The 26,493-nt window shown below is 42.8% G+C and overlaps 1 protein-coding gene across 2 annotated transcripts in view; it reads left to right on the top strand.

Moving 5' to 3' along the window:
* Positions 1 to 22,440, top strand: part of DSP (desmoplakin) — a gene marked incomplete at both ends in the record, with an annotated part of 39,447 nt that extends 17,007 nt beyond the window's left edge. The window contains 17 exons of one of the 2 annotated variants that reach the window (XM_084279833.1): positions 634 to 738; positions 2,529 to 2,624; positions 2,863 to 2,988; positions 3,841 to 3,993; positions 5,877 to 6,031; positions 6,436 to 6,562; positions 7,052 to 7,283; positions 7,745 to 7,962; positions 8,748 to 8,914; positions 9,239 to 9,377; positions 10,801 to 10,994; positions 11,864 to 12,026; positions 12,626 to 12,709; positions 13,685 to 13,792; positions 14,423 to 14,521; positions 15,418 to 17,709; positions 19,246 to 22,440. In XM_084279833.1, coding sequence (XP_084135959.1) covers positions 634 to 738; positions 2,529 to 2,624; positions 2,863 to 2,988; positions 3,841 to 3,993; positions 5,877 to 6,031; positions 6,436 to 6,562; positions 7,052 to 7,283; positions 7,745 to 7,962; positions 8,748 to 8,914; positions 9,239 to 9,377; positions 10,801 to 10,994; positions 11,864 to 12,026; positions 12,626 to 12,709; positions 13,685 to 13,792; positions 14,423 to 14,521; positions 15,418 to 17,709; positions 19,246 to 22,440 — 7,653 coding nt within the window. The remainder of the gene's footprint in view (positions 1 to 633; positions 739 to 2,528; positions 2,625 to 2,862; positions 2,989 to 3,840; positions 3,994 to 5,876; positions 6,032 to 6,435; positions 6,563 to 7,051; positions 7,284 to 7,744; positions 7,963 to 8,747; positions 8,915 to 9,238; positions 9,378 to 10,800; positions 10,995 to 11,863; positions 12,027 to 12,625; positions 12,710 to 13,684; positions 13,793 to 14,422; positions 14,522 to 15,417; positions 17,710 to 19,245) is intronic. The other variant, XM_084279834.1, reaches the window with a different exon arrangement.
* Between the last annotated feature and the right edge of the window lie 4,053 nt (positions 22,441 to 26,493).

The following is a 26,493-nucleotide window of genomic DNA, read 5'->3' on the forward strand; positions in this document are numbered from 1 at the left end:
GGTGTTATGCTGGCATACTAAACTAAGGGACTGGAATCAGGCAGTTTAATTCTCTCTTAGGAGTATGTAGGGGTTAGCGAGTCCCCGTATTTAGATCGGATGCCTGTCACCAGGAAGTAAAGCTATACCAGAGGGATCTGTGCTCTCTCTTGCTCTGATGGGGTTTGCCAGCAGCACGTTGAGTGCGCTGTCAGAGGTGGTTTGCATTGCTCTTTGTCTTCTGTGGGCATGTAGGGAAATTGAGCATGTGGTTTTCTTTAACCAATACTGTTGGTGGTCACCAAATTAGAGTGAACTTTCATTCCTTTTTTGTTTTCTTTATTACTGTTTTTTTGCTTAATTGTCCTGGGTGTTGCAAGATGCAGTCATTTTTAGTTCCATCCTTCCTAGGCACGGCTAAATTTTGGCCACTTTGCTCTGTGAAGCAGCAAGCCTAGAGACTAGAACTGAGATGATCATAACTTCCTTGATTCTAATGTCTTTATAATTAACTTTAGTACACTGAACAGAATTACTATGTAGTTTTGTCAGGAATAATTTTATGTTCTCACAATGATCTGGAAAACTTGAAGTGCATCATCCTGTGCAGTGTATGTTTGGGGGCTTGTTTAATGCTGGGTTTTGGTTGTTTAGAAACGCATGAGTGAACTGGAGCTTAAAGAAAAAGAACTCAACAAGCTAAAGCAAGAAAGTGACCAGCTAGTGCTCAACCAGCACCCTGCTTCAGACAAAATTGAGGTGAGTTAGATTTTATGGGATTCACTTGCTTCTTTAGTTGCTACATAAGAAAAGTTCTCAGTGGAAGACTGCAAATGAAGTGTTGCATTTTGTCGTGGTTTTACCCCTTTAAAGGAAAAGAGCAGGGGAAGGGTGGGGGGGGAAGGTGTGAGGCAAGGGAAGGGAAAAGGAAGGGGCAAATAACAACCCCAAAACCAAGAAACCAAAAGCCCGTGGGTTGGGATAAGGATAGTTTACTAGAATAGCAGAAAAATAAAATATAACAATACTAACAGGACTTTAGAGCAAAAAATATATGAAGCTGTTGATACACAATGCAGTTTCTCACCAAACCCACAACTCAGGCTGTGCCACCCAGAGCCGTCCTGGAACCCGACCATCCCCCAAAAACCATGCATCCCGGAGCCGCCCCTGCTCCTCCTCCCATCAGCTCCCCTTGATACTGAGCAGGACGTAATTGGCATGGAATACCCTCTTTGGCCAGTTTGGGTCACCTGTCCTGGCTTCGCCCCTCCTTACTCATGAATAGAGAAATATGAAGAACTGAAAAAGCCCTTGACTGCTTGACACAACTGAAAACATCAGGGTGTTATCAGCACTGCTTCCATTTTAACACTCAAACACAGCATTCCATCCACTGCTACAAAAGAAGTTAACTCCATCTTGACTGAAACCAGGACACATTTGGACCTGAGAAGGGTTTGCCTGCTAAAAGCCATGTCTGTTTTTATCCATCTGTATGAATGGGTCTCCTAAATGTTGCTACCTTCCTCTACAAACCCGGCCACAACAACTGTGGCCTTAAGAACTGTGGGAAGAGCTCTCATTGCTATCAAATTTGATGACAGATTCTTTTGAAAAGTAGTAAAAAGCTTAGGGAGTTGTCTTAGTGTATTGAAATTGCCATATGTTGTTTTAGTTGACTACAGTGCAGTGGCATTTATGGTAGGAAGGCACATCATTGTTCTGCTGCTGTTATCTTAGCAAGCATGTTTTGAAGAAAGCCACACCCTTTGAGAGTTTATGTTTAATCCAGGTGCAGATACTTTCTGCAACTGAAATTTATAGTGCATTTCTACTGCTTAGCCAAGATGTCTTTGCATTCACAGCTTGCTGTATATTGCCCTTTCAATTACAAAAGCTGCTGAAATTTGTAAAATCTCACATTATTAGGAAATGCTGTAGCTGTTACAGTTTTAAGGGTGCATAAGAACCCTGCAACTGAATGAAGCTAGAAAAAAAATCAGTGCTTTCTGCTTTTCAGTGTATTTACTTTAACTGTTACCACTGTGTGTAAAATCATATTTCTTCTGTGGTCAGTTTCTGCTTTAAAGAAAAGATCCCTGTAAGCAGTGGAGTAAAAGCTGTGTGTGCTTTTTTTCTAAAGAACGTACACTTGAGAAGTTTGAATTTAGAAATAGCCATCATAAAAAGTCAAGTTTGACAGTGTTCCTTGGAAGAAGCAGAACATGACAATTTGCAGTTGAAATAATTGCACTATTGTTAGTGCAATTCACCCTTTTTGTTAAGGCACTTCAGGCTTTATGCCAATAAACCAAAATTCAAGCCATGAACAATTTATTTCTGCATCCCACAAGCAGGTATTTAACTCTTTTCAGTGAGGGAGATGCTTAGAAGTCAGGGAGCTGTTGGCACTAATTGCATTATTCTGGTGTGGATAAATTTATTTGAGCAGATTTTTCATTTGTGTTTTTGTGGAGCTTGAGTCTAGATATGGGAGGGAGATCAGTGTGGTGGTTTGAGTTCTGTTTATTGCTATTTTTTGTTAGGCCTACATGGATACATTACAAACTCAGTGGAGCTGGATTCTTCAGATCACCAAATGCATTGATGTTCATCTGAAAGAGAATGCTGCTTACTTTCAGGTAAGTAGTGATGTGGAGAATTCACACTGCTTTTGTTAAAAGTGTGAATCCCATCACCCATACTTTTTTATCCTGTACCAAAATCTTTCTAAATCCGTGCACAGTTAAGCCTAACACACTGTTACCACATTGTAAATGTTTCCATCCTGCCAGATGTGAACTGGGATTCCTCATGAAAGGAATCCATTGATTTTTTAGCAGACATTTTTAAGAGCTGTCTACAACTTTTCTCCTGTAGTTCTTTGAAGAGGCACAAGCCACAGAGTGCTACCTGAAAAACTTACAGGACTCCATCAGAAAGAAGTTCATCTGTGATAAGAGCATGTCACTGCAGGCTTTGCTGGAGCAGATCAAAGAGCTGGAGGTACTGTTCACAGGTTATTTCCTTGGAAATCAGTTACCCTCTTCAGATACCAAATGTAAACATATGTTATACACAATACTGTATGAATTTGAAACCATAAGGGTTTATACCTGCACATTTCTTAGGAAAGCCTACAAACAGATAAGTGCTGTTCTATGTTGTGTAATACTGTTTGGGAACTCTGATTTCTTTTTAAATCATGAGTTAGCCCAGCCAATTCCCAAGTTTCTGACGTGCTAACAAATTAAAAAAGGGAAAGACTTTCATTCACAGGTGGTAGAATAGTTTTTGCCTCAAAGGATGTAAGTGCATTTAATAAATGATTCAACATGCCACTATATCACTGTAGTCCCTTTGAAAGGATTTAACTTCTGCTCACCATGAATTAGGTATTACAGTTCCAAATTGAATACGGTGGAGAAAAAGTGGTCAGTTAGGTAATAGGGCAATTGATGAAGTCAGGTTTAAGAATGTAGTTATTACTTATTTTTTTTTTTTAAAGATTCATCTTTTCATAGATTTTTTCCATTCAGTCATGTGTTTCTTACACATCACTTTTAACTCCATTGCAGATCTGTGTGCAAAACACAGATTTGCAAGCTTTGAAGCTTGCCAGAGCTGCAAAGATACTTAGTTTGATGTTTCTCTTCTCTCTGTCATTGGTCCCAACAAAACCAAACAACCCCCCAGCAAACTGTGGCTTTACATTTTGGGCCAAAGACTCATCCCACTGGAACTAAAGGAAATTTTGCCTACTGTGAGCTTGAGATATATCCCTATCCTAATAAACTGTGGGAAGTAGATGTGGTTTACTCTTAGCATGAATTTTTGACATGCAATTCATCTTTACAGAATGAACGAGAGAGAATTCTGGAATACAAGAGGCAAGTGCAGAGTTTGGTGAATAAATCCAAGAAGATTGTGCAGCTGAAGCCACGCAACCCAGACTACAGAAGTAATAAGCCTATTATCCTCAGGGCTCTGTGTGACTACAAACAGGATCTGGTATTGTATCCCTTTTTGGCTGAGAATGAAAGTCACGTAAACTAGAATCATATAGAATCATGGAATACCAGGTTGGAAGGGACCTCAAGGATTATTCGTCCAACCTTTGTTGTCAAAGGCTACCATGGCAGATGATTTAGTAAACAAACTGTTGAGCTGATAGCTATACCCTCTGCATTTGGTCAGCATTTAAATTTCTTTGACACAAAAACACTGACTTTCATGAATAAACAAGCTAGGTTCTGCTTAGCTAATAAGTCTAGTTAGAATTATTATTATTATTATGTCAATTAAATAGCATTAATGCTCATTAGTCAAATGAGCACAGAAAAGCCTCATTAATAATAGAGTTTAAATTATTATACAGATGCTTCCCAGCATCTATGCTTTTAATTTTTTGTGACTGCACACCCTTTCCAATGTCCCTCTGGGCCCTTAGGTCAACACCTCATCTAACAAAGGGTGAGAAATGTACCATGAGTCATTGGTATCCCCAGGTTTTTTTCTGGATGGACTTAAGTGGTGATTTTTCTTCCTTCTCAAGTGCTTCCTCCCAAAATGCTGAGGCTGCTTGGATTTATTTATGTATTTTTCCCCTAACAGTCTGATTTGATGTGTTTTCTGCTTACATGCTCTTTCTCCTAATTGTTCCCCATTTACCCATTTTTTCTGTCCTGTTATGGGTAAAACTTGTTTTACCTGATTGCCTAGGTTGTACTCTAGTACTGACCAGTCACTGACCCCTGTGATTTCTCTGTGATCTGTGGCTTCTGCTATCCACTCTGTCTCTGCTCTTCCATACCATATTTTATTCCGGAGCAATAGAAGCTCAGCCCACACAGAGTAACTACTTCTTGTTACTATAAGCAAAGCTTAGCAAATCCAGGCAATGGTTACCTGACTGCTTGGCAATTGCTTTTACTTTAAGCAAGTTAAATTCTGCTCAGGTGAAGGTAAGCGTGGACAAGTCTGGAGCCCCTGCATGATCAGGTCAATGCAAAGCCCGTGGCCTTGTACTAGTTATGTCAAAAATTGTGTTTACTGGCTGTAGAGGTGTGATGCAGGTAGTGTACTGTCAGGATAAATGATAGGAGGAGCCTCCCCTTCTTGGACACAGGTGGGTTGTAACCTGCACTATGGCTGCACTTGTAGCTACAGGGTGTCAGGATTTCTGGCAGTTGGGGCTGGTGGATCTAGCTCTGCAATCCCTTAGCAGTGCATATGAATGTAGCACTGATGTCCTTCTGCCTCCAGCTCACTGGCTTGCATCCATATGCAGTTGCATAGGTTACTGTGGCTGTGTGTCCATGTTCAGCCTTTGATGCTTGTCATGGCAAACCCCAAGTCTGATGATCAGCTAGACTGGCAACTGCACAGTGTTCTGTGGCTCCCACTTGGTTTTCTTGTGTTTTCTTCCCTTGAAAAACAGATTCAAGGAGGAGGTGTTGATCTGTATGGCTCTGTTTTCCCAGTAGAAAGCCAAGGTGCATACCTAGGCCTGGCAGCTGGGAACCACTGCCACTTCTGTGGAGTAGATATGTCTTCTTTAGGATGAGAGAAAATAGTCTGAAGTTGCATCAGGGTAGGTTTAGATTGGCTGTTAAAAAAAAATTCTTCATGGAAAGAGCGGTTAGGCATTGGAACAGGCTGCCCAGAGAGGTGGTGGAATCACCATCCCTGGAGGCATTAAAAAATTGTGTAGATGTGGCACTGTAGGACATGGTTTAGTTGACATTGTGATATTGCACAGACAGTTGGACTGGATCTCAGAGGTCTTTTCCAACCTTAAAGATTCTGTGATTCTATGGTTCTTTGCCTGTCTCTCCTAGAAACCCCATCTTACTTAACTGAAGAAAACAAACGTTGTTCTGTGTTCCTTACAGAAAACAGTGCGCAAAGGAGATGAATGCATCCTGAAGGACAACAACGAGCGCAGCAAGTGGCTGGTGACTGGCCCTGGTGGAGTGGATATGCTGGTGCCATCTGTTAGTCTTATCATCCCACCCCCCAATCCATTAGCAGTGGATCTTGCTACCAAGTGAGTTGCTGCCTGAGTTTGGACACCTACTACTGGGAATAGATAGCAAAGTTCGCTCAAAATAGCAACCAATCACAAAGTCAGGTCTGTGCCTTGATGGGAGTGCCCCCTGCCTTTTGAGGTGGGGTATTAAGGACTAGACCCTTGATGTAAAGAAATTCACTTCAGTGAAACTTGCTGGGATCTAGGTTGGGATCTAAAAATATTCAGAACTTAACTATTAAGAAGGTTTTTCTCATCTCTAATGATGAAAGTCATGGATAAATTAATTTCCAAGATTTTTTTCTTGCAAAGAACAAACCTTAACACACTGCACACCTGGTGGATGTTTTTTTGGGGGTGTTTTGTAGCTATGCTACACCAAGAGGTGTGTTTTGACCGTTAAATTTATTTTCTCATCTCAGAATTGAGCAGTACTATGAAGCTATTTTAGCTTTGTGGAACCAGCTGTATATCAACATGAAGAGCCTGGTATCTTGGCATTATTGCATGATCGACATTGAGAAGATTAGAGCCATGACTATTGCCAAGGTAAGACTCCAGTTTGCCTTATCTATAGACCAGGGACACCTGTGGCCTGGCCTCAGCTATCCCAATTAGTGCTTGCTGTGCCCTGTGCAGATGTATGTTCTGCAAAACCGTGGGGCTTCCTTTGACTGAGTTGCACAGTTACATACAGAAGTTGTTGTTTTACTAAAGGAGAAGCAAAATGCTTTCGCATTCAAACAGGATCTGGATATATAGGAAGATTAGCTAAGGGGATTTATTACATACTTGCAAGGGCATGTATAGACAGAATAAGAGGTAAAAAGTCAAACTATTCTTAATTATTCCAAGAACAGATTAGCTTGAAGGACACTCAGCACCACAGTTTTAGAGTCAGCTTGGGTAGGTTTTATTCTAAAATGCAATTCCTTTGTTTTTTTCTACAAGTGTGTTCATTTGTTCCTTAATGATGAGCTAGTTATAAACCCTTCCTAATCACTTCGTGTTTCAAAATTCTCTTCTTCCTGATTTCAGCTGAAAACAATGCGTAAGGAGGATTACCAAAAAATAATAACTGACCTGGAGATCCACTATCAAGAATTCCTAAGGAACAGCCAAGGCTCAGAGATGTTTGGTGATGAAGACAAACGGAAGATCCAGACTCAGTTCACTGATGCTCAGAAGCACTACCAAACCTTGATTATACAACTGCCCAATCAACCACGGCAGCCACAAACAGGTTTGCCTTCCTGTTTTTGTAGAGAGTGTGCTGCTTGTGTTTCTTTGTGTGGCCAGTGATGGTGCATTCTCTGTATGTGAGAACATTCTCGAACATATGAATGAAAACGTGGTCAAGAATTGTGCTTGTAACAAAACCGGCTGTGGGCAGGGAAGAATATACTTTGTTCTTACCTCCTTTGGTGTGAATCTGGAAATAGTCCTCTGAAGTTCATGGAACTTTCTGGGAAATGAAAGTAATTTAGTCAATCTGGTATGTTTTCAGTTAACAGGAAGCAAAAATCTCTGCTACATTTGAAGAAACAAGTTGCTTGTTTTGTGTAGGGAAGATTCCATTACTTGAAACAGCTGCGTGTGGGGCCAGATGTTCTACTGGTTCTCAGCTCCACAGATCCTATCAGTGCTTAGGCCACTTTGGCACTGCATTGGCTTTCTATATGTAGGTGCTCAGTTCTCTGGCAGTTGACATTTTCCCAATTCATTTTACAGTGGTCCCAACTGAGAGCTGTCCCGTGGGCTCCTCAAACACCATTATTGTTAATGAGAGAAACCGGGAACATGACAAGCAGGAGGCCTGGCTGCTCATGGAGCTTCAGAAACTTCGGCGTCAGATTGAGGCTTCCGAGATACGGATGGTTCAGAGAGCTCCTCTTGGAGTGGATCAGGGAGCTTTGCATGACTTCTCAGTCAGAATAAAGGATTTAGAGGTAACTGTCAGTGTTATTCTTTGAGCATCTCAAGCTTGGTATGACTGCTGCAGAGCGTGCTGCAGTTGTATTTCTGATCAGCTGAGAAAGACACACATCCTGTGCAGTAAATTCTTAACTGGAAGCTAGCCATGATGATTTGGATTGGAGTTTACTCCCAAGTACAGGATGTTAACTCTTGGATTTTAGAAGTCAAATTCTGTCAGGCAAAGAGTACAGAAAGCCTGATGTCAGGTGGACATGAGTCCTGTTAAACCTTGTCCAGGTTAAAGCAGTATTAATATCCTTTTGCACAGACCCCACTTTACCACCCACCTCTGAAGTGCTGTCTGTGAGATGCAGAGGGAATAGATGAGGCTTACAAACTCTCCCTCTTCCAGTCCTTAGGAGAGCTTAGTAGGAAAAGAGAACAAGTTCAGCATACAATAATTCCCCGTGACAATGGTTAAGAGGTTAAAATGAGGTTGCTTAAGAGCAGAAGGACCTTGGCACCTCTGAGTGCAGTAGGCAGATGGCAAAAGTAAAGTCCTCTGCTTTCAACAGAGCTAAGTTTCAGACTGGATGAGGTGCTCACAAAAGATATACTACCTGTTGTGGACTGTACAAAAAAGAAACCACCCAGTGTTACTTGTCTGGAAGAAAGCAAGCTCAGGCACTGCTTCAGTCCTCAGTCAAGCTGGTTAGATAACAGCAGACTATTTGGATAAGAAGACCAGTTGCATATGTGCTGTATAATGATCATTCAGCCACCAAAGATGTGTAAATCGGGCATTCTCTTTCCTTAGGGTGTGCAGAATGACTCTCAAATAATGGCTGAAACCCTCAATAAGCATAAGGACTTGCTGCCTAACTTCAGAGGCTGTGAAAAGTATGTGTATTTGCAGTCAGAGATAAATGCCTTATTTCAAAAACTGGAAAATATTAATGGTGTTTCTGCTGGCTACTTAGACAGGTAAGAAAATTGAGGTTACAGCAATAAATTATTCACTTTCTTCCATAATTCCTAGTCCAGAAACCTACTTTTTTTTTTTCCCCACTAGTGTAAAGCTACACCTTCTTTCCTACAAATGCTGTACATGTGGGTAGAAATGGACACTTACGTGAATTTCTTCTCTTTTCTGGAAGACTTTATATTTAAAAAAAGAAATAATCATGGGAATCACTGAAATTTCTTCTTTATTGCTTATTCTCTTTACTCAGTGTTCTGCAGTTAACTGGAAGTATTGCCTTTCCTGCCTCAGTCCATAACAGATTTCTATTGCATTGTTTGTTTCAGCTTGAATGCACTGAGGTGTCTGCTCCAGATTATTCTGCAAACGGAAGATGTGATCAGAGTTTTTGAAGTCAGACTGTCTGAAGAGGAGACTGTTCCTTTGGATCTTGATAAAGTGGAGGCTTATCGGGCTTGTCTAAAGGTGAGAGGCCAAGACCCAAGGAGAGGCAGAACCTGTAGCTGCCAGCACTGGTATATTGAGCTGGGTGAAACCCTTTTGAAACAACAGGAAGCAGAAATGCTGATCCTCTCATATTTTATGACACAGACATACAGTGCTTTTGCAAATCACTGGAAGGACCGTATGGGTTACAACTCCTTCCATCCCCTGGTTGTTGTTCTCCCCATCCCCTGCCCCCAGCAAAGTTAGTAGCACAAAAAGTCTCCATAATCCACTTCTGTACAAAATTATCTGTTTATTTGTATCATTTGGGAAGCTAGATTTTAAGGTAATACACCCTTTCTTGCAAAAAGGCTTGTTCATTGGCCTTGTTGTCATCTAATTGTAACAAGTAAATTTGAGCAGGGTAGTATGTCCTGGTTTTGCCACAGAACCCATTTCAAATCTTAGTGAGAACTATCCATCCTGTTCCAGGGGAGAAGGCAAAGAATAACCACTGTGCTGAGTGCAGAGTTAGCTCGCAGAACCAGTCATTATCTGGGGTTGAGCTGGCCCCTCTGTGCACTGAATGCCTTTGGGAGAATAAGGACTCTCTCATTCTTTCCTGTTCTCAGGTGTAGTAGGGAAAAAGTGTGTAGGTGGCACAAATGGAGCGCCACCAGGCTATCTTTAATCATCTTAAATGAGAGCTGCAGTTCAGCTGCTGGGAGTTGTTCTTAGCTGATGTAAATGTGAGCTACACACACACACACACACACACACACACACAGATTCTTGACCATACTATCAAAGGATGCAGCCACTGATGCGATGGGGGGATGCAGGGCAGACCACCCCCAGTACTGCATATGCCTTCTGGTGATACCCCACCCAGCATGCAAGTATGTGCCCACAAACAAGTGTGTGTGTAAAGAAACATCTCCATGGAAGATAGTTACAAGAACAGAAATGGGGAAAAAGAAGTCTCTGCAGACTTTTAAATAACATTTAAAAACCGTCTGTGCCAATCCCAAAGCTCAGTTCCAAAGCTCCTCAAGTGTGGGAGTCTTACACTTAAGTGAAATTTTCGAGTCAATTGTTTTTAGGAAGTAGCCAGGCGAGGTCTTCCCTTGCTTTTCTTCTTTTCTATTCCCCAGTAACTGGTTTGCATAGCTCTGAGAAACTGAGATGTTAGCTATAGAGTGTGACAGCAGGGGGCTTTGGTTAAGCAAATTGTTTAAGAGTGAGTCTAACTTTAAACACGTTCCTAAGTCAGACTCTGCTTACCAAAGTATGTGTTTCACTTTAAATGTACACTGATGTCAGCTGGAATTAATACATACATTACTGAATTAGAGACAAAAAAAAATCTTCAGATCCCAAAACATTGTGTGTGCTGTTAGTGGTTAAATTTTATTATCTTCTTGAGAATAAAATGTATGACAGTGTTCTGTGTTTTCACCAGAAAATGAAAGCAGACCTAAACATGAAGAAGTCACTACTGAATGCCCTGGAAAATGAACTGCAGAAAACGCTTCAGATTCACGCACAGTCTTGCCAGACATACACCCTGTATGATATGGACATTGGGAAGTTCTGTGACAAGGTTACCCAACTGATAGACCGCTGGCAGAGAGCTGATAAGCAGATAGATAACAGGTTTGATCATATTTCCTAATAGCTTCTTCCTTATTGCTGTTACTACTAAGAACAAATGAGTACTTTGGGGCAATAAGACCGGAGTAATTCTGAATAGGTTGAACATACTTTAAAAGGGATTGTGTAAGACCAAGCAGGAAAATGTAGTTATTCATGTAAATGTATAACCTATGTGCTGAGGAGTTGTTCTAATTATTATTTTTTTAATTCTTGCTAATGTTCTTGGATTAAGTACTTCTAGGCTGCATCTTCCCACTCAAACAAAGCTGCAGCACTTCTTCCTAAATACCCTATACTTGAGGATTAAAAATTAACACTAAGAAATAAATAAAAAATTCCAACAATTCTTTTCTAGTGCTTTATTGAACTGTAGGCATAATCTGATTTTTTTTTTTTTTTTTGAGGTATGTTTTGGTTTGGTTTCAGGTTGGGGTTTTTTTTGCTGGTGGTTGTTGGGTTTCTGATTTTTTTTTTTTACTTCAGACCCAAATCTAGTCCTGTTAGTAAAAATTGACAAGCTGCTGGTTGTTGAGGTAAAAATTGAGAACAAGAGCACTGAAATCAGTGAACTTGAGTCTTACCACTGACAGGTTTTATCTGTCCCTCACTTCCTTGATAGAAGTGCCGGCCTCAGCGTTTTGCAGAGTTACTCAAAGGTGTGGCACTAAAAACCCACCTTGGGTGACTAATAACCAGTACTGTTCTCAGGTATCTGCAACTTTTGTTCAGAATCAAGTTCTAGAGCCTTCCACAGTTTTACCTAATTTGTTACTGTATCTTATTTCTGAAAATTCTTCAGAGAACAAGGGAATGCCCTTCCTGTTTTGACAGTTTTCCCTCTTTTGTTTTGTTGGGTTTCCTTTTTCTAGATCATGGGATTTAGAAAGGCAGATCAAACAGCTGAAAACCTACCGAGATCTCTACCAGGCTCTGTGCAAATGGATCTGTGATGCCAAGCGCAGGCAGGATGCTATCGAGTCCATGAAGCTGTGCGATTGCAACGCTATCATGAGATACCTGCATGATCAGAAGGTAGGCAGAACCCGAATGAACCTTCAGTTATCTGAATTTTAAGTTGTTTGGCTATTCCCAAAATATTAGCAGCAATGCAGTCTGTAATACAGTGGCCTGTTTTGAATTACAAAGTATGCAAGCTACCAACAAACAACGTGTAGAAGGCAGGAGAGAGGAAATATTATCCTCATTACTTTCTGTCACACTGCTACAGATTATGAACAGGGCTGTTTTTGGCTCCTACATGATCACTGACACTTTCACACATCGGCTCTGAATTAATTCAAGGGACTGTGTAATGGTGCAACTTATGGAACAGGTTATAGCACAAAAATAAAAACTGAGGAAATAAATCTAAGCTCAAGTTCGGGAACTCCCCCTGCCCAGCTCTGGGGGTTGTTCATTTGCTAGATGTTCTTTCTGAGAACATTCATCTCATGTTTCTTTTTGTGCCTGGAGAGCTTGCCGGTGACAGGTCACGTCAGGTCACAGCCTCTGAGGCTGCAGTGGTCTCATACCCCAGGTGCCGTCTGGTGGAGGCATTTTGTACAGGAGGAAACACTGGTGGCAAATCTTGAGGGTGTGCTTCACAGTTTGTTGTTTTATTTTCTTGACAGAACTTGCACAGTGAAATCTGTGGGAAGCGAGACAAAGTTGAGGAGCTTCTCAAGCATGCAGATCAGTGCTCAGCTGCAATTAAGGTATTTGGATTTCAGAATTTTTATGGGGTGTGGTTTTCATGTTCAGGTACATTCCATTGTCTCTGTTCTGCTGGCAGTGGAAATGTTGACTCTGTGAAGTGGGAGGGTGTCTGGGGTGTGGGTCGGGTGTTTTTGTGTAAAACAAACAAAAAAACCCAGTCAAAAAACAACAAAAAAGAAAAGCCCACCAACCCCCCACCCCCCCAGCAATACTCCCCCCCCCTCCGAAGAACTCCAGAAACAATGAAAACAATTTGTGTATTTGTCACCTGAAGACCAGGAGATACCAAGGAGAGTGTCTCTTCAGGAGAATCAAAGACTCCTGCTAGCCAGACCAAACTTTCCAGTTCACGTGTCAATGAAAAATAAGGGAGGTGGGAAGCAAGGGAGGTGGAGACAGATAGGTAGCTCAGGAGTTGGGACTGAGTAGCATCTGGTCTAGGAGGCAAGACAAATGCAGGTTATCAGGAGGAAAAGTTTTCAAAAACAATATGGTGGGATTTTGTCACCTTTATACCTGTGCTTTCTCCAGCCCAATATTACATTCTGTGACAAGGATCTAGCTATATATGTGGCGTGGCATATATGGTATGAAAGAGGTGCAGAGACAGTTACTTCTGATTAAGTTTTGTTGCTAACAGTACCTAGACTGGTTGCTCCTACGAATCTTTTTCATGTCTGAGTGCCCCTCAACTAATGGAAACATGAGTCTTCCCTTTTTGGTAAAATGTTTTGTCATTCTCCTCCATCTGTCTCCACAGTGGCACTTGGAACTGATGAGGTTTTGTTTATGGTTAGAGGATCATCTGTACATGGCCAGAGATACAAACAAGGGAAAATGTAGCTTTTTATTACGAAACAAACCCCCAAACCAAACAACCCCAAAACTTTATTTGCATTTTGGGAAAATCAGGATAGCCAGACAGCTCCTTGGCAGCTGCTAAATGGATCTTACCTTTCCTTGTTGTTTCACAGGATTATGAACTGCAGGTTGCCTCCTACAGTTCTGGATTAGAAACATTGCTCAACATACCCATCAAGAAGAGTGTGGTTCAGTCTCCTGCAGTGCTGATTCTGCAAGAGGTATCTTTCTTTTCTCCCCATCAAACCTTTTGAATACATTTGTTTGTTCATGTGAGCCATTGTGAGTCATATCCAGCTGTATTCTAATAGTGAGCACTGTCACTGGTAATGTGTGCTAAGCACGTAAGCACAAGGAATTAGCACAGAACAGTCACTGTGCTGTAAAACCAAACTTGGGCTCGTTTAGACAGCACATTTAGCCCTCAGGAATTTACCTAATTCCTATTCAGGGCCCATTGCATACATATTGTGAGAAAGTAAGATTCACGCCCCAAGTGGTTTAGTCACTTTCAACCTGGGAATTATCCACTATTAAAAGTTTAACTTGGGTTCCTGGTGACTGTCGGACAGGAAGAGCGTGATGAACCAGGGGATGGAGCCTTGGGTTTAATAGCACAGCAGCCGCGGGGGACACCTTGAAAAGCAAGGTGTGGGTTTGTCAGAAGGGAGAGTTTAGACATTTGGGGTCTCTAGAAAGTCCTGGGAATTCGTGAGGAGGAGAATTTGGGGTTTTTAACTTGTGTCAAGCAATATGTTTACTTAAGTGGATTGGAATCCTTTAAATGATCTGAGGTATGTCCTTAGGTAACTCTGTAGTACAAATTGCTAATAATTTTCTTTCTTTTCAAGGCTAGCGAGGCTCAGTCTCGCTACATAGAGCTTCTTACAAGATCAGGGGATTATTACAGATTCTTAAGTGAAATGCTAAAGAGTATGGAGGATTTGAAGGTAATCTGACTCTTATTTTCTTTGCCTTGTATTCTCAGTACAGGTTAGCAAGCTATCACAGATCAAAGACTTTCTTGTTAAGTACAGTGCGTAACAGTCCACAAAGCTAAAACCTGAGCTCAGTGGTGTCCTGTGGAGGAGGCATAGAAGCAGTTTCATGCATCTTTTGTCAAAGAGTGCAGTGTCTTGCAAAGTTACCTCCAAGGTCACATGTGAGGTGGAGGACATTAGCCTCCTTGGTAATTGGGAGAGCCTCAGCAAAGTATGCAAGAGGTCCTTCTCTGTCCATCAGAGCCTGACCTCAGTGCGAGTACAGTTATCTCTATGCTGAGAACTTGCTCCTCCTGGTTAAGGTGCCACACCTCATTTCAGGCCGTTATCTACCCTGTTTCCAGTGAAATAACTCCCGATTTGATTCAGCACAGTGCAAACAGAGGCCCATTTAGGAGGTCACATATATGGTCTGTGAATCACCGGTTTGAAAATTATGGTGGTTCTAAAAGTGGCTGTTTAATACTTTGACAGTATCACAGAATGGTAGGGGTTGGAAGGGACCTCTGAAGATGACCTAATCTAACCTTGTTGCTGGTGAACTGTTGTACAGTAGATTTTATTATCTGTATTGCATCTCCCTCCCCTCCATCAAGTACCATTTCCCCTCTGAAAGTCATCATTATGATTTCTGAGTAAGGTTTGACCCTGAATAAACAATAATCCCAAAATTTTTCTTGATAAAAAAAGGACTTTGAGCTCTCATTGAAGCAGAGAAAGAGATGTTTTGTAAGCTGTCAGTGTTACAAACACATATTCTGTTGCATGTGATGATTTTGAAACAGTTGTCACAAATGTTTATGTGGGGTTTTTTGTTTGTTTTTTTTTCTGCTATCACTTTGCAGATGAAAAACACCAAAATTGAGCTCCTGGAAGAAGAACTCAGGCTTGCCAGGGATTCAAATTCAGAAACAAGCAACAAACATAAATTCCTGGAGCAAAATCTGCAGAAGTATCAGATGGATGTTTCTCAGCTCAAGGCAAAGCTGATGAGTTTGGAGGAGATGAAAAGACAAGCTGAAATGGATGGAAATTCTGCTAAGCAAAACCTGGACAAATGCTATGCCCAAATAAAGGATCTAAATGACAGAATAACCAGGTTGACTTACGAGACTGAGGATGAGAAAAGGAAGAGGAAGTTGCTGGAGGATAGATACGAGCAGCAGAAGAATGACTATGACCAGCTGCAGAAAACGAGACAAAACGAGAAAGACAGCCTTGGTTGGCAAAAGTTAGAGTCTGAGAAGGTCATCAAGGAGAAGGAGTACGAGATAGAAAGATTAAGGGTTCTTCTTCAGGACGAAGGCACACGGAAGAGGGAATATGAAAATGAGCTGGCTAAGGTAAGAAACCAGTTTAGCGAGGAGATGAGTAATTTAAAGAACAAGTATGAAACAGAAATTAATATTAAGAAGACCACAATCCAGCAGATAGCTGCACAGAAAGATGATGATGCAAAAGGCCTCAGAGCCCAGGTTGACAGACTGACAAGAGAAAACAGAGACCTTAAGGATGAGATCGTGAGGCTGAACGACGCCATCCTGCAAACCACAGATCAGCGGAGGAGGGCAGAAGAAGATGCCCTTCAGCACAAGGCTTGCAGTTCTGAGGTGTCACAGCAAAAGCATCAGTTAGAGCTGGAGCTGAAACAGATCATTCAGCTTCGTGGCGAAGACAACTCAAGGTACAAGCAGGCTCTTGAGGAGGCTGCCTCAACTATTCAGGATAAAACTAAGGAGCTGGAAAGGCTCAAGGTTCAGCTTCAGGAAGAGGCTAAAAGCCGATGGGAACTTGAAAATGAATTGGCTAAGGTAAGGAACAGTTATGATGAGGAAATTATTAGTTTAAAGAACAAGTATGAAACTGAGATTAATATCACAAAGACCACAATTCACCAGGTCACCATGCAAAAGGAAGAGGACACAAACAATTATAGAACCCAGCTTGATAATGCCATGAGAGAAAATAGGAATTTGTGTGAGGAAATTAGGAGACTGAAGAATACAATAACTCAGACCACAGATAATCTGCGGAAGATAGAAGAGAATGCTCAGCAGCAGAAGGCAGCTGGCTCGGAGCTTTCTCAGAAGAAACAGCAACTGGAGATTGAGCTAAAACAAGTGATTCAGAGGCACTCTGATGAAAGCATGCGGTACAAACAGTCGCTTGATGATGCTTCTAAGACCATTAAGGAAAGAAACAAGGAGATTGAAAGGCTGAGAAAGTTGTTGGATGTAGAGACAAGTCAGAGAAAAGAAGTAGAAGATGAGAACAGTCAGTTAAAGAGAGTCCAGTTCGACCTGCAGAAAGCAAACACGAGTGCTACTGAGACAATTAACAAGCTGAGGATCCAAGAGCAGGAGCTGGCCAGACTGAAAATTGACTATGAAAGAGTTTCACAAGAGAAAAAAGGCAGGGATCAAGAAAGCGCGAAGTTCCAGAGCACTGTAAAAGACTTGCAGATCCAGAAACATAAGCTGGAGGAGGAACTTTGCAGGCAGAATAAAAATGTGATGGAGGAGACATCCAGGAGGAAGAAACTGGAGGAGGAAATAGAAGGCATGAGGAGATCTCTCAGAGAGCAGTCGGTTAAAATAACCAACCTCACACAGCAGATAGAAGAAGTTTCTATTGTAAAGAAGAGGAACGAAGATGACCTTAGACATCAGAGAGAAGTATTAGATGGTCATGTGAGAGAGAAGCAGAGGTACATGGAGGAGATAAGAAAATACACATCTGATGTTGAGACTTTACGCCGTCAGTTGGTCCAAGAACAGGAGCAATTAAAACAGGCTCACCTGCGATACGAGCACTTGCAGAAAACCTCTGAGGAGAAAAGCAAAAACTTGAATGAGTGCAAAATAGAAATTGAAAGGCTTCAGTCTCTCACCGAGAACCTAACCAAGGAACACTTGCTGCTGGAGGAAGAGCTGCGAAACGTTAGATTGGAGTATGATGACCTCAGAATGGTCAGGAGCGAAGTTGATGAGAAAAACTCTGCCATTGCTGAACTAAAGAATCAGCTTCAGACGAGCAGCAAGCAAACTCTGGAACTTCAGGGGTTGATTAATGATTTACAGAAAGAAAGGGAAAAATTGAGACAGGAAATTGAAAAATTCCAAAAGCAAGCTCTAGAGGTATTCACACATATTTTGATCCCAGCTTTACTGTCTCTCAGATGTATAATTAATTGCAGTGTCCGTTTGAATCAATTTAATTCACACTTTGCTGTTAAAGTTCACTGTATTTGTGGCTAACTTCCCCTTTGTGGCCTTTCCCCTTGTTCATTTTTAAACAAAAATGGCAGGATTTGGCCACTTTCTTTGCCTCTTTACTCCCTGGGAGCTGTGCTAGGGAGCCATTAGCTGTCTTATGTCTAACTGAGCCTTCCCCTCAGCTCTTGCCCCAGGAGAAATCCTGGGTCTGTGCCAGTCTCCACCAAGCTGTCCTAGGGGAAGATGAGAGTACGTGGAGTACCACTGTGCTTTAGCTGTATGCTGCTGGCTGTGGGCTTCCCCAGGCTGTTTCAGCCAGGACAGGTTAAGGCAGTCCTTTGAGGCTGACCTGAGTACTATCAGAAACTAAACCAGCTAAAAACCTGAGAACCAACAAGCTGTCAAAGCACTGCTTAGCTGGGTAAGGTGTTGACTACGAGTGAGGATTAAAGATGATGTTGTCAGCTGTACTTAAGGTACTGAAAGCTTACGTTTCATTGACTATTTTGGGGATTTATATGCCTAAGTCACTATGGGCACTAAGAGCAAATTTTACTGTTGGCTCTTATTTCTTCAGCTTGAGGTGACACCATAAGCAAGTTAAAGAAAACATTTTTTCATCTTTCTTCTGCCTGGTTTCTTGCCCAAAGAGCCACTGATTAAATATATATGTGAGCACTTGTGAAAATGTTTCTTTGCTTTTTGCTATACTTACCCTTCATATTCCCATTCTCAGCTGTTCTTTACTTTGAATGCTTTTGCTTTCCTTTATTTTAAAAATCTTAATGCTACTTTTAAAAAATATTAACATTTAGTATTCTGACATCTGTGCATACACATATGTGTATGCATTGCAAGTAGATAAACTTATATTCTGTTTAATATGGGCTGAATACAAGTGTGCATGCTTGTAGGTGTTTGTGTAGGTGTATACATATATGAAAACATTAAGTGCATTAGAATATAAAGCAACACAGGTAAAATTGTGTGGAGTAACGTGAAACTAACAGGAAAGTGAAAATTGAGTCATGTATTTCCTTTTAATCCATGTATAACCAGTCCTTAGAGGTACAAATTCGTCCAGGTTAGTAGGGCTATGCTAAAGTACATCTGCTGAACATCAGACTCTCCATGAGTCTTGAATGCTGTGTGTATGTGTAGATGTACTATGAGAACTATAAAAAATAAAATGAGCTAACTAAATTAGCAGAAAACCAAGGCAATAGAATAGTCTCTGGTAGTATTAGAGACCCTGTCAGAGAAGTGACAGTGTACCTTCACTCGTTCGTGTGTACCCATAGTCCTGGGGAAGGCACAGCTGCGACTAGAACGTTTTCCAGTGGCAGCTTGCTGCAGGCTGAATGACAGGCTGAAGAGCATTGTAGGTGGAGAGCATAACTCTAACCAGCATAAACTCTAACCATCATCTCTTGGTTTATTTCCTCTTTAAAATTTTAGGCATCCAATAGGATTCAAGAATCCAAAAATCAGTATAGCCACATTATGCAAGAAAGAGAAACCTTGCTGATAAAAATGAGTGCTTTGGAGCAAGACAAAGCCAGGCTGCAAAGATTAGAAGAGGAGCTGAACCGTTTGAAAGTCACTCTGGAATCAGAGTCTCGTTTGAAGCAACGCCTGGAAAGTGAGAAGCAGCAAATCCTGAATGACCTCAACCAGTGGAAGAGCCAGCACTCCCGGACAGAGGAATCCATAAGGAAGATCCAGTGTGAGAGAGAGAAGAGTGAGAGGGAGAAGAACAGCCTGAGAAGTGAGATCGAGAGGCTGCAGATGGAGATCAAACGTATTGAGGAGAGGTACCGATGCCGACTGGAAGAAACCGCTGTCAAAAACCAGTCAGAGTTGGAGTCTGAGCGTCTCAGGCTGCAGAGAGAGATCGAGAAACTCAAACAACGCCCGTATGGGTCCCACAGATCTACACAGACTGAGGAAGACTTCTGTATCGATGCCTCCAAGTTGCTGTTCACTGGACTGAGGAAGAAGATTACAGCAATGCAGCTGTACGAGTGTCAGCTGATCGACAAACTCACGCTGGATAAACTGCTGAAGGGGCAGAGGTCAGTGGAAGAAGTCACGGCTGACATTGAACCTTATCTCAAAGGGGCAGGTGCTATTGCAGGGGTGTCCCTTTCACCCAGACAGAAGTACTCTTTTGTTGAAGCCAAACGCAATCAGCTGCTTACAGCAGAAAATGCAGTCCTGCTCTTGGAAGCCCAGGCAGCAACAGGGGGTGTGATAGACCCACACCGAAATGAGAAGTTAACAGTAGACAGTGCTATTGCCAGAGATCTGATTGACTTTGATGACAGAGAGCAAATCTATACAGCAGAAAAGGCTATTACAGGATTTAAAGATCCTTTCTCGGGCAAAACCGTGCCCGTATCTGAAGCTATCAAGAAAAACTTGGTTGACAGAGAAACCGGGATTCGTCTGCTTGAAGCCCAGCTGGCCGTAGGAGGGATTGTTGATCCTGTCAACAGTGTTTTCCTACCCAAAGATATAGCTTTGTCCCGTGGGTTGATTGACAAGGACCTGTACAGGATCTTGAGCAACTGTCAAGGTGCTACAAAGAACTTCATTGATCCCACCACCAAAAAGGCAGTCACTTACATACAGCTGAAGGAAAAATGTAGGATTGAACCACACACTGGTCTGCTTCTCCTCCCAGTGCAGAAAAGGAGTATGTCATTCCAAGGGATCAGGCAGCCTGTCTCAGCAGATGCACTTCTCGAGGCCGGAATCATTAAGGAATCAACAAGGAACGACTTGGAAAGAGGTGCAATTACAGTGGAAGAAGTGAGTGAGAGAATTATTGACTTCCTTCAGGGCTCTAGCTGTATTGCAGGTATCTACAACGAGGCTACTAAAGAAAAACTAGGCATTTACCAGGCTATGAAAATAGGTTTGGTTAGACCAGGGACAGCCCTCGAGCTCCTCGAAGCCCAGGCAGCCACAGGGTTCATAGTGGATCCTGTCAGCAATGTGAGGCTGCCCGTTGAGGAAGCTTACAAAAGAGGCCTTGTTGGAATTGAATTTAAAGAGAAGCTTCTGTCTGCTGAAAGGGCTGTCACTGGGTACAAAGACCCAGAAACTGGAAACATCATTTCTCTGTTCCAAGCAATGAACAAAGAGCTCATAGAGAGAGGCCATGGCATCCGTTTGCTGGAGGCTCAGATTGCCACTGGAGGAATCATTGACCCCAAAGAGAGCTACCGCTTGCCAGTGGAGACAGCCTACAAGCGTGGCTACTTCAATGAAGAGCTGAACCAGATCCTTAGTGATCCAAGTGATGACACCAAAGGGTTCTTTGATCCCAACACAGAGGAGAACTTGACCTACTTGCAGCTGAAAGAAAGATGCATAAAGGATGAAGCAACGGGGCTCTGCCTTCTACCCCTGAGAGAGAAGAAGAAGGTGGTGCACACCTCACAGAAGAACACCCTTAGGAAGCGCAGGGTTGTCATTGTAGATCCAGAAACAAACAGGGAAATGTCCGTGCAGGAGGCGTACAGCAAAGGCCTCATAGATTATGACACCTATACAGAACTAGCTGAACAGGAGTGTGAGTGGGAAGAAATAACTATTACTGGATCAGATGGTAGCAGTCGAGTGGTCCTTGTCGACAGAAAAACAGGCAGCCAGTATGACATCCAAGATGCTATTGATAAAGGTCTGGTTGAGAGGAAGTTCTTTGACCAGTACCGTTCCGGCAGCCTAAGCCTGACGCAGTTTGCAGACATGATCTCCTGCCGTAACGGCACTGACGAGGTGTTCCGGCACGAGTCGGTCACTCGGTCTCCCACAGTGCTGAGCGTTCGGAGTTCTTCCTCAGTGATCAGGAGCGGCTCTTTTTCAGAGACCCCAGAAGAGTGCAGTCCTATTGCAGCCATATTTGACACAGAGAACTTGGAGAAGATCTCCATTTCTGAAGCTATACAGCGGGGCATCGTGGATAGCATCACCGGGCAAAGGTTACTTGAAGCCCAGGCCTGCACAGGAGGCATAATATGCCCCACCACAGGCCAGAGGCTTTCGCTCCAGGAAGCTACCAGTCAGTTGATCATTGATCAGGATATGGCCACACGGCTCAAGCCAGCCCAGAAGGCCTTCGTAGGGTTCGAGGGCATAAAGGGCGGACGCAAGAGGATGTCTGCAGCTGAAGCAGTGAAGGAAAAATGGTTGCCCTATGAAGCTGGGCAGCGGTTCCTTGAATTCCAGTACCTCACTGGAGGTCTCGTGGACCCAGAAGTGCGTGGAAGAATAAGTACTGAAGAAGCCATCAGGAATGGATTGATTGATGGTCGTGCTGCGCAGAAATTGCAAGACACCAACAGCTACCCCAAAATTCTGACCTGCCCCAAGACCAAGCTGAAAATATCCTACAAAGATGCAATGAATCGGTCAATGGTAGAAGACATCACCGGGCTTAAACTCCTGGAAGCAGCCTCAGTTTCATCTAAAGGCATATCCAGTCCCTACAATGTCTCCTCAGCACCCGGCTCTCGCTCTGGTTCTCGCTCTGGCTCACGTTCTGGCTCACGTAGTGGGTCCAGGAGAGGAAGTTTTGATGCATCTGCAAGCTCTTCGTATTCTTACTCATACTCAACCTTCAGCAGTGGGTCTATTGGGCGCTAATAACAAGTGAGGGAATGTGTCTGCATTTTAATATCATTTAGATTATTCTGTATCCCCTTTCATAAAAAAAAAACCCAAAAAACCGAAACAAACCAAAAAACACAACAAGGCATCCTCAACCAAACCCCTTAAGTCTTTTCTAAGTGTATTCAACTTCTCTTCTGAAAAAGCTGTAAAATGCTTGAATGCAAATTTATGGAATATAGATGAGGGGGATGCAGAAAGTCCTATTTGTGAATTTTGAGTTTTGGTTCCTATTTCTTGTCGGTGTTTGGATTTTAATTGGTCTCTGTATATTTTAAATACTCTGTCGTGTCTTCTGTTATCTGTAACTGTTAACCTTGTAAGCTGGTAACTGAGGTTTAAAAGTCTTGCAGTAGTTTATTTTTTATCCACATAGACCTTTTTCAATTTGCTATTATGAAGAAAAAAACTACTAACAATATGGACAGAAAATGCCTTTAATATTGGTTTAGAATCTACACTATAACATGAAAAGCTCTGTCTTCCAGATGCTCTATTTCTCTGTTTGGCTAGCCATTTTCTTATGTATAACTTGGTGGATATAAAGGGCTGTCACTAGGCTGGGCTTTTTGTTTTCCTGTTACCCATAGATATTTTCTACTGTTTTGCTTAATTTCCATGTAACAAAAAAAAAAATATAACTGCACCAAGTGAGCTATTCTGGGCAATAAACTTTTGAAGTTGTAAAGTGTTCGTTGTGTGCTTATTGAATGTAGCTATGGACATTCTTGGAGGTACAGATTAGAGAAAGAAACATTTTAAAAAGTAGCAGTTAACTTGCTTTGTCATGAATGTAGTGTACAGGCACATTTTTTTTTTTTTCCTGATGATGCTGATCTGTCATTTTTATGGATGTGGGCTTCTGATTCTGCATTTTCAGTAGGAAAATGAAAGTAGAACCGACAGTGGACACTATGCCCCGAGAAGCAGAAAGCCAGCTTCCACAGTTGGTTGCAGACTTGATTGGGACCAAAAGCGTGTTTCTTCTGCTTGTGATCCAGCCCATGGTCTCTGGAGCTACAAGGGACAGAGTCTGATTGTCCCTTGTGCATCACTGTAACTTTATATGAGGAGCAGAACAAAGACAGAGTGGTGGGGCTTAGCTGACCTGTGTGGTGTCACAGGAGCATCCCTCACAACCTGAACAATCACTTCCTATAGCGCCCTCCCACTGCTTCTGCTGGTTCCCGAAAGCCTAGGTTGAGAAACATCTGTTGGCAGCTTGCTGACTCCTTTTGTAGAGCTGAGAGACAACAGCAGAACTAAGACCAGAGGATTAGAAAACACAAAGTGGTTTGAAACCACTTCAGCTGCTCTGAATGCTCTCAAGCTGTGGTAGAACATGATTTGTATACACCAAGACTGTCCTGCCCTCTCCCAGTCACCACGCGGTACGGCTGCCTCTGGGTAGGCATGTTCCTGGCAGGGTGATGGCTTACAGGAATTCAGTATGGTTTTAGACAGCTGCTAGTACAAAGCTTTAATGGAAAAACTATTAGTGTGATTTGCAAGTACCTGAACTAAGTTGCTCCTGTAAGTAATTGAAAGTGTTGCCCGAAGCACATACCTGCTTTTAGCCGTGTATCATGAAGGAACCCCACCTGTCTATGAATTTTATCAGCTGCTACTGATCGAAAGAGGCTGATAGGCAGAAATGCTAATCACTGTTAATGATGCTGCCTAATTTTTTGTAGCATGTTCCTTTTCTACAGCAAGGATTAGCATGGGTTTTGATACTGCTGCCTCTGGCTAAAGTGTACCTTCTAGCCTGACTAGCATTTCCAGTGATTTCTGGAGATGAGAGCTGTGTATAAAATCTCTGCGTCCTCGCAGCGTCCTCAATTAGTGGACTAAAAGTAAGTGGACTGGTTCAAGTATATAAAATAGATGAAAAAGTGTATCCTGTCTCCTGAGGAACTCCAGAGCTTCAGAGGTGTCTCTGCAGCTGAGTTCGTTAGCTGTGGCACAGAGGAAGAGGCAGTGCCTGAGAAAAGCTTTCCTGCTGCAGCCCTGTGAAACAACCCCCCTGCTTTATTTAATCCCGAGCTGTTCCTGCCATTCCAAACAACTAGACTGTCCCTGGGCTCTACGGTAAAGGTAAAATGAGTTGCTACCGACGCTGAGTCTGCTGTTGGGCACATGCACCCCTGCAGCTTGCGTGGGCTGGGGTGTCCTGTACTCTCTGGGTAGCAGAACTGCCACGGGACTGGGCTTAGGTCTTGCACAAAACATTCCTGGCACCTCTGGTAGGGTGCTTAAAGCATTAGATGTTGCCTTTTTAACTGCTGGGTCTACCTTTTATCTTACTGTGGTGGCCTAGCATAAGGCTGCTTCCCAGAAATGATGATGACATTGTTGTCTCCTTGCATCCATTCTAGCAGCAGGTGCTAGTAAGATGCCAGTCAGCAGTGACCTTATCTGGCCAGAGATGTTTGGTGCAGGAGACACAGGTGTCCAGGGCTGTGGCAGCAGCTGAGCTGGAGGAGGCAGCAGGTGGGGCAGGGTACTGGTAGTGTGGGGTGAGAGGGAGGTAAGGGGAGAGTTCTCTCCCACTGTAAAAAAGGTGCTGAGGAAGAAGATTAAGGAGCAACTTCCAGAGCTGGAGTTTGGCAGTTGCTGTGGGGAGGTCAGCCAGGAGTGACTCATGGCAGGTGGGTGCATCTGCAGTCATAAGGTGTTGCAGAGCTGGGGAGAGTGGTTTTGGGGCAGTGCCTGATGTTTGTGTGATGGGAGAGCCATGCCTGGGGTTTGAGGAGCAGGCAGATGGGGTTCTGGTATGGTGTGATATGGTGGGGGTGTGGAGATGGGTGTGGGGCTGCTGCTGTGGATTTGGAGTGGGATGTTCATAAGCTCTGCAGCTCTTCTGCACCAAAGATGAAGTGAACCTCATTCATGCATTTTTAAAGAAAGACTGGTAGCTTTGAATGGTCTCTGCTGCTGAGACAGTGTTTCTGTAGTGTTAAAAAGCCAGGCTAAACCTGCTGGTCCAGCCTGTGGCTGTGAGCACTTCCCCACGCAGGAGGGGTGCTGGGCTAGGCTGGGTGTACCCATCAGCAGCCTTGTGGTTTGCAGTCAGTGCTCCGAAATGGCTGTTTCCTGCTTTCCCCCCGTGCTTTGGGGTAGGTGATGCTCAGGCTGTTCTATAGCAAATGGTTGCCCAGTGTGATTGCTTTCTTGCTACAGCTGGAGAGGGCTCAGTCTTTAGGTGGGTCATCTCCCTAGAGAACTGGCCTTTGCTCCGATCAGAATTGGAATTTATTTCTGAGTTTTCCTGATGGAGTTAATGGTCTGGATGCTGTGAGTTTTCTGCCTTGAGCCTGGGACATGACTGTTGCTTCGGACCCAAAGTACGTGAGGCACTGTGTGGTCTGTAAGATGCAGCAGAACTCAAGCCAGAGTTTTGGCTGACTTGTGTTTGGAAATGCACATGTGGTGTAGCTAATTGATAGCCTGGCCTCATGAATGTGAAGGAGGGGTGGGGACACTTACAGAATAGCAGCTCTGTGACTTAGTGTAAAATTGCCTGGTTTATTATTAAATAATTATTTATGCAGAGGGTAGGTCTTGTGGGACCTCTAAGACCTTGGCATCCATTTGCCCAAACTGTACCCTTTACAGCCTTTGTCTCCAGTGTGACACAAAATAAGAGGAGAAGCCTATCTGGGCATCATGCAATTCTGCTTTGTGAAATGATCCCGGGTGCTTTTAGGTTCCTACCTGGTTTCCCAGCTGCTTTCTTCACTCCAGGAAACCCAAAGGCCCTCCTCTTTTTTAAAAAATGTTGCCATTTGGATTTTGGTTAGTCTTGTTTTTCAGTTAGGCCAAGAGTAATGCCTTTGTTTTCATAGGAAGAAAAAGTGAAACAAATCACTAGAAAGTTTTTTGTTTGGTGTATTTTGTGGTGGTGGGGTTTGTTTTTTGGGCTTGTTTGTTTTTGTTTGTTTTGGTGGGGTGGTTTTTTTAACAAGCAATGCTAGAACTAGGATAGTGCTTGGTTTCTTCGCTCAGCTAAGGACTTTAAAAAACGTA

The sequence above is a fragment of the Gallinula chloropus genome (genome assembly GCF_964237585.1).
Source record: "Gallinula chloropus genome assembly, chromosome: 2".
Classification (NCBI taxonomy): Eukaryota; Metazoa; Chordata; class Aves; order Gruiformes; family Rallidae; genus Gallinula; species Gallinula chloropus.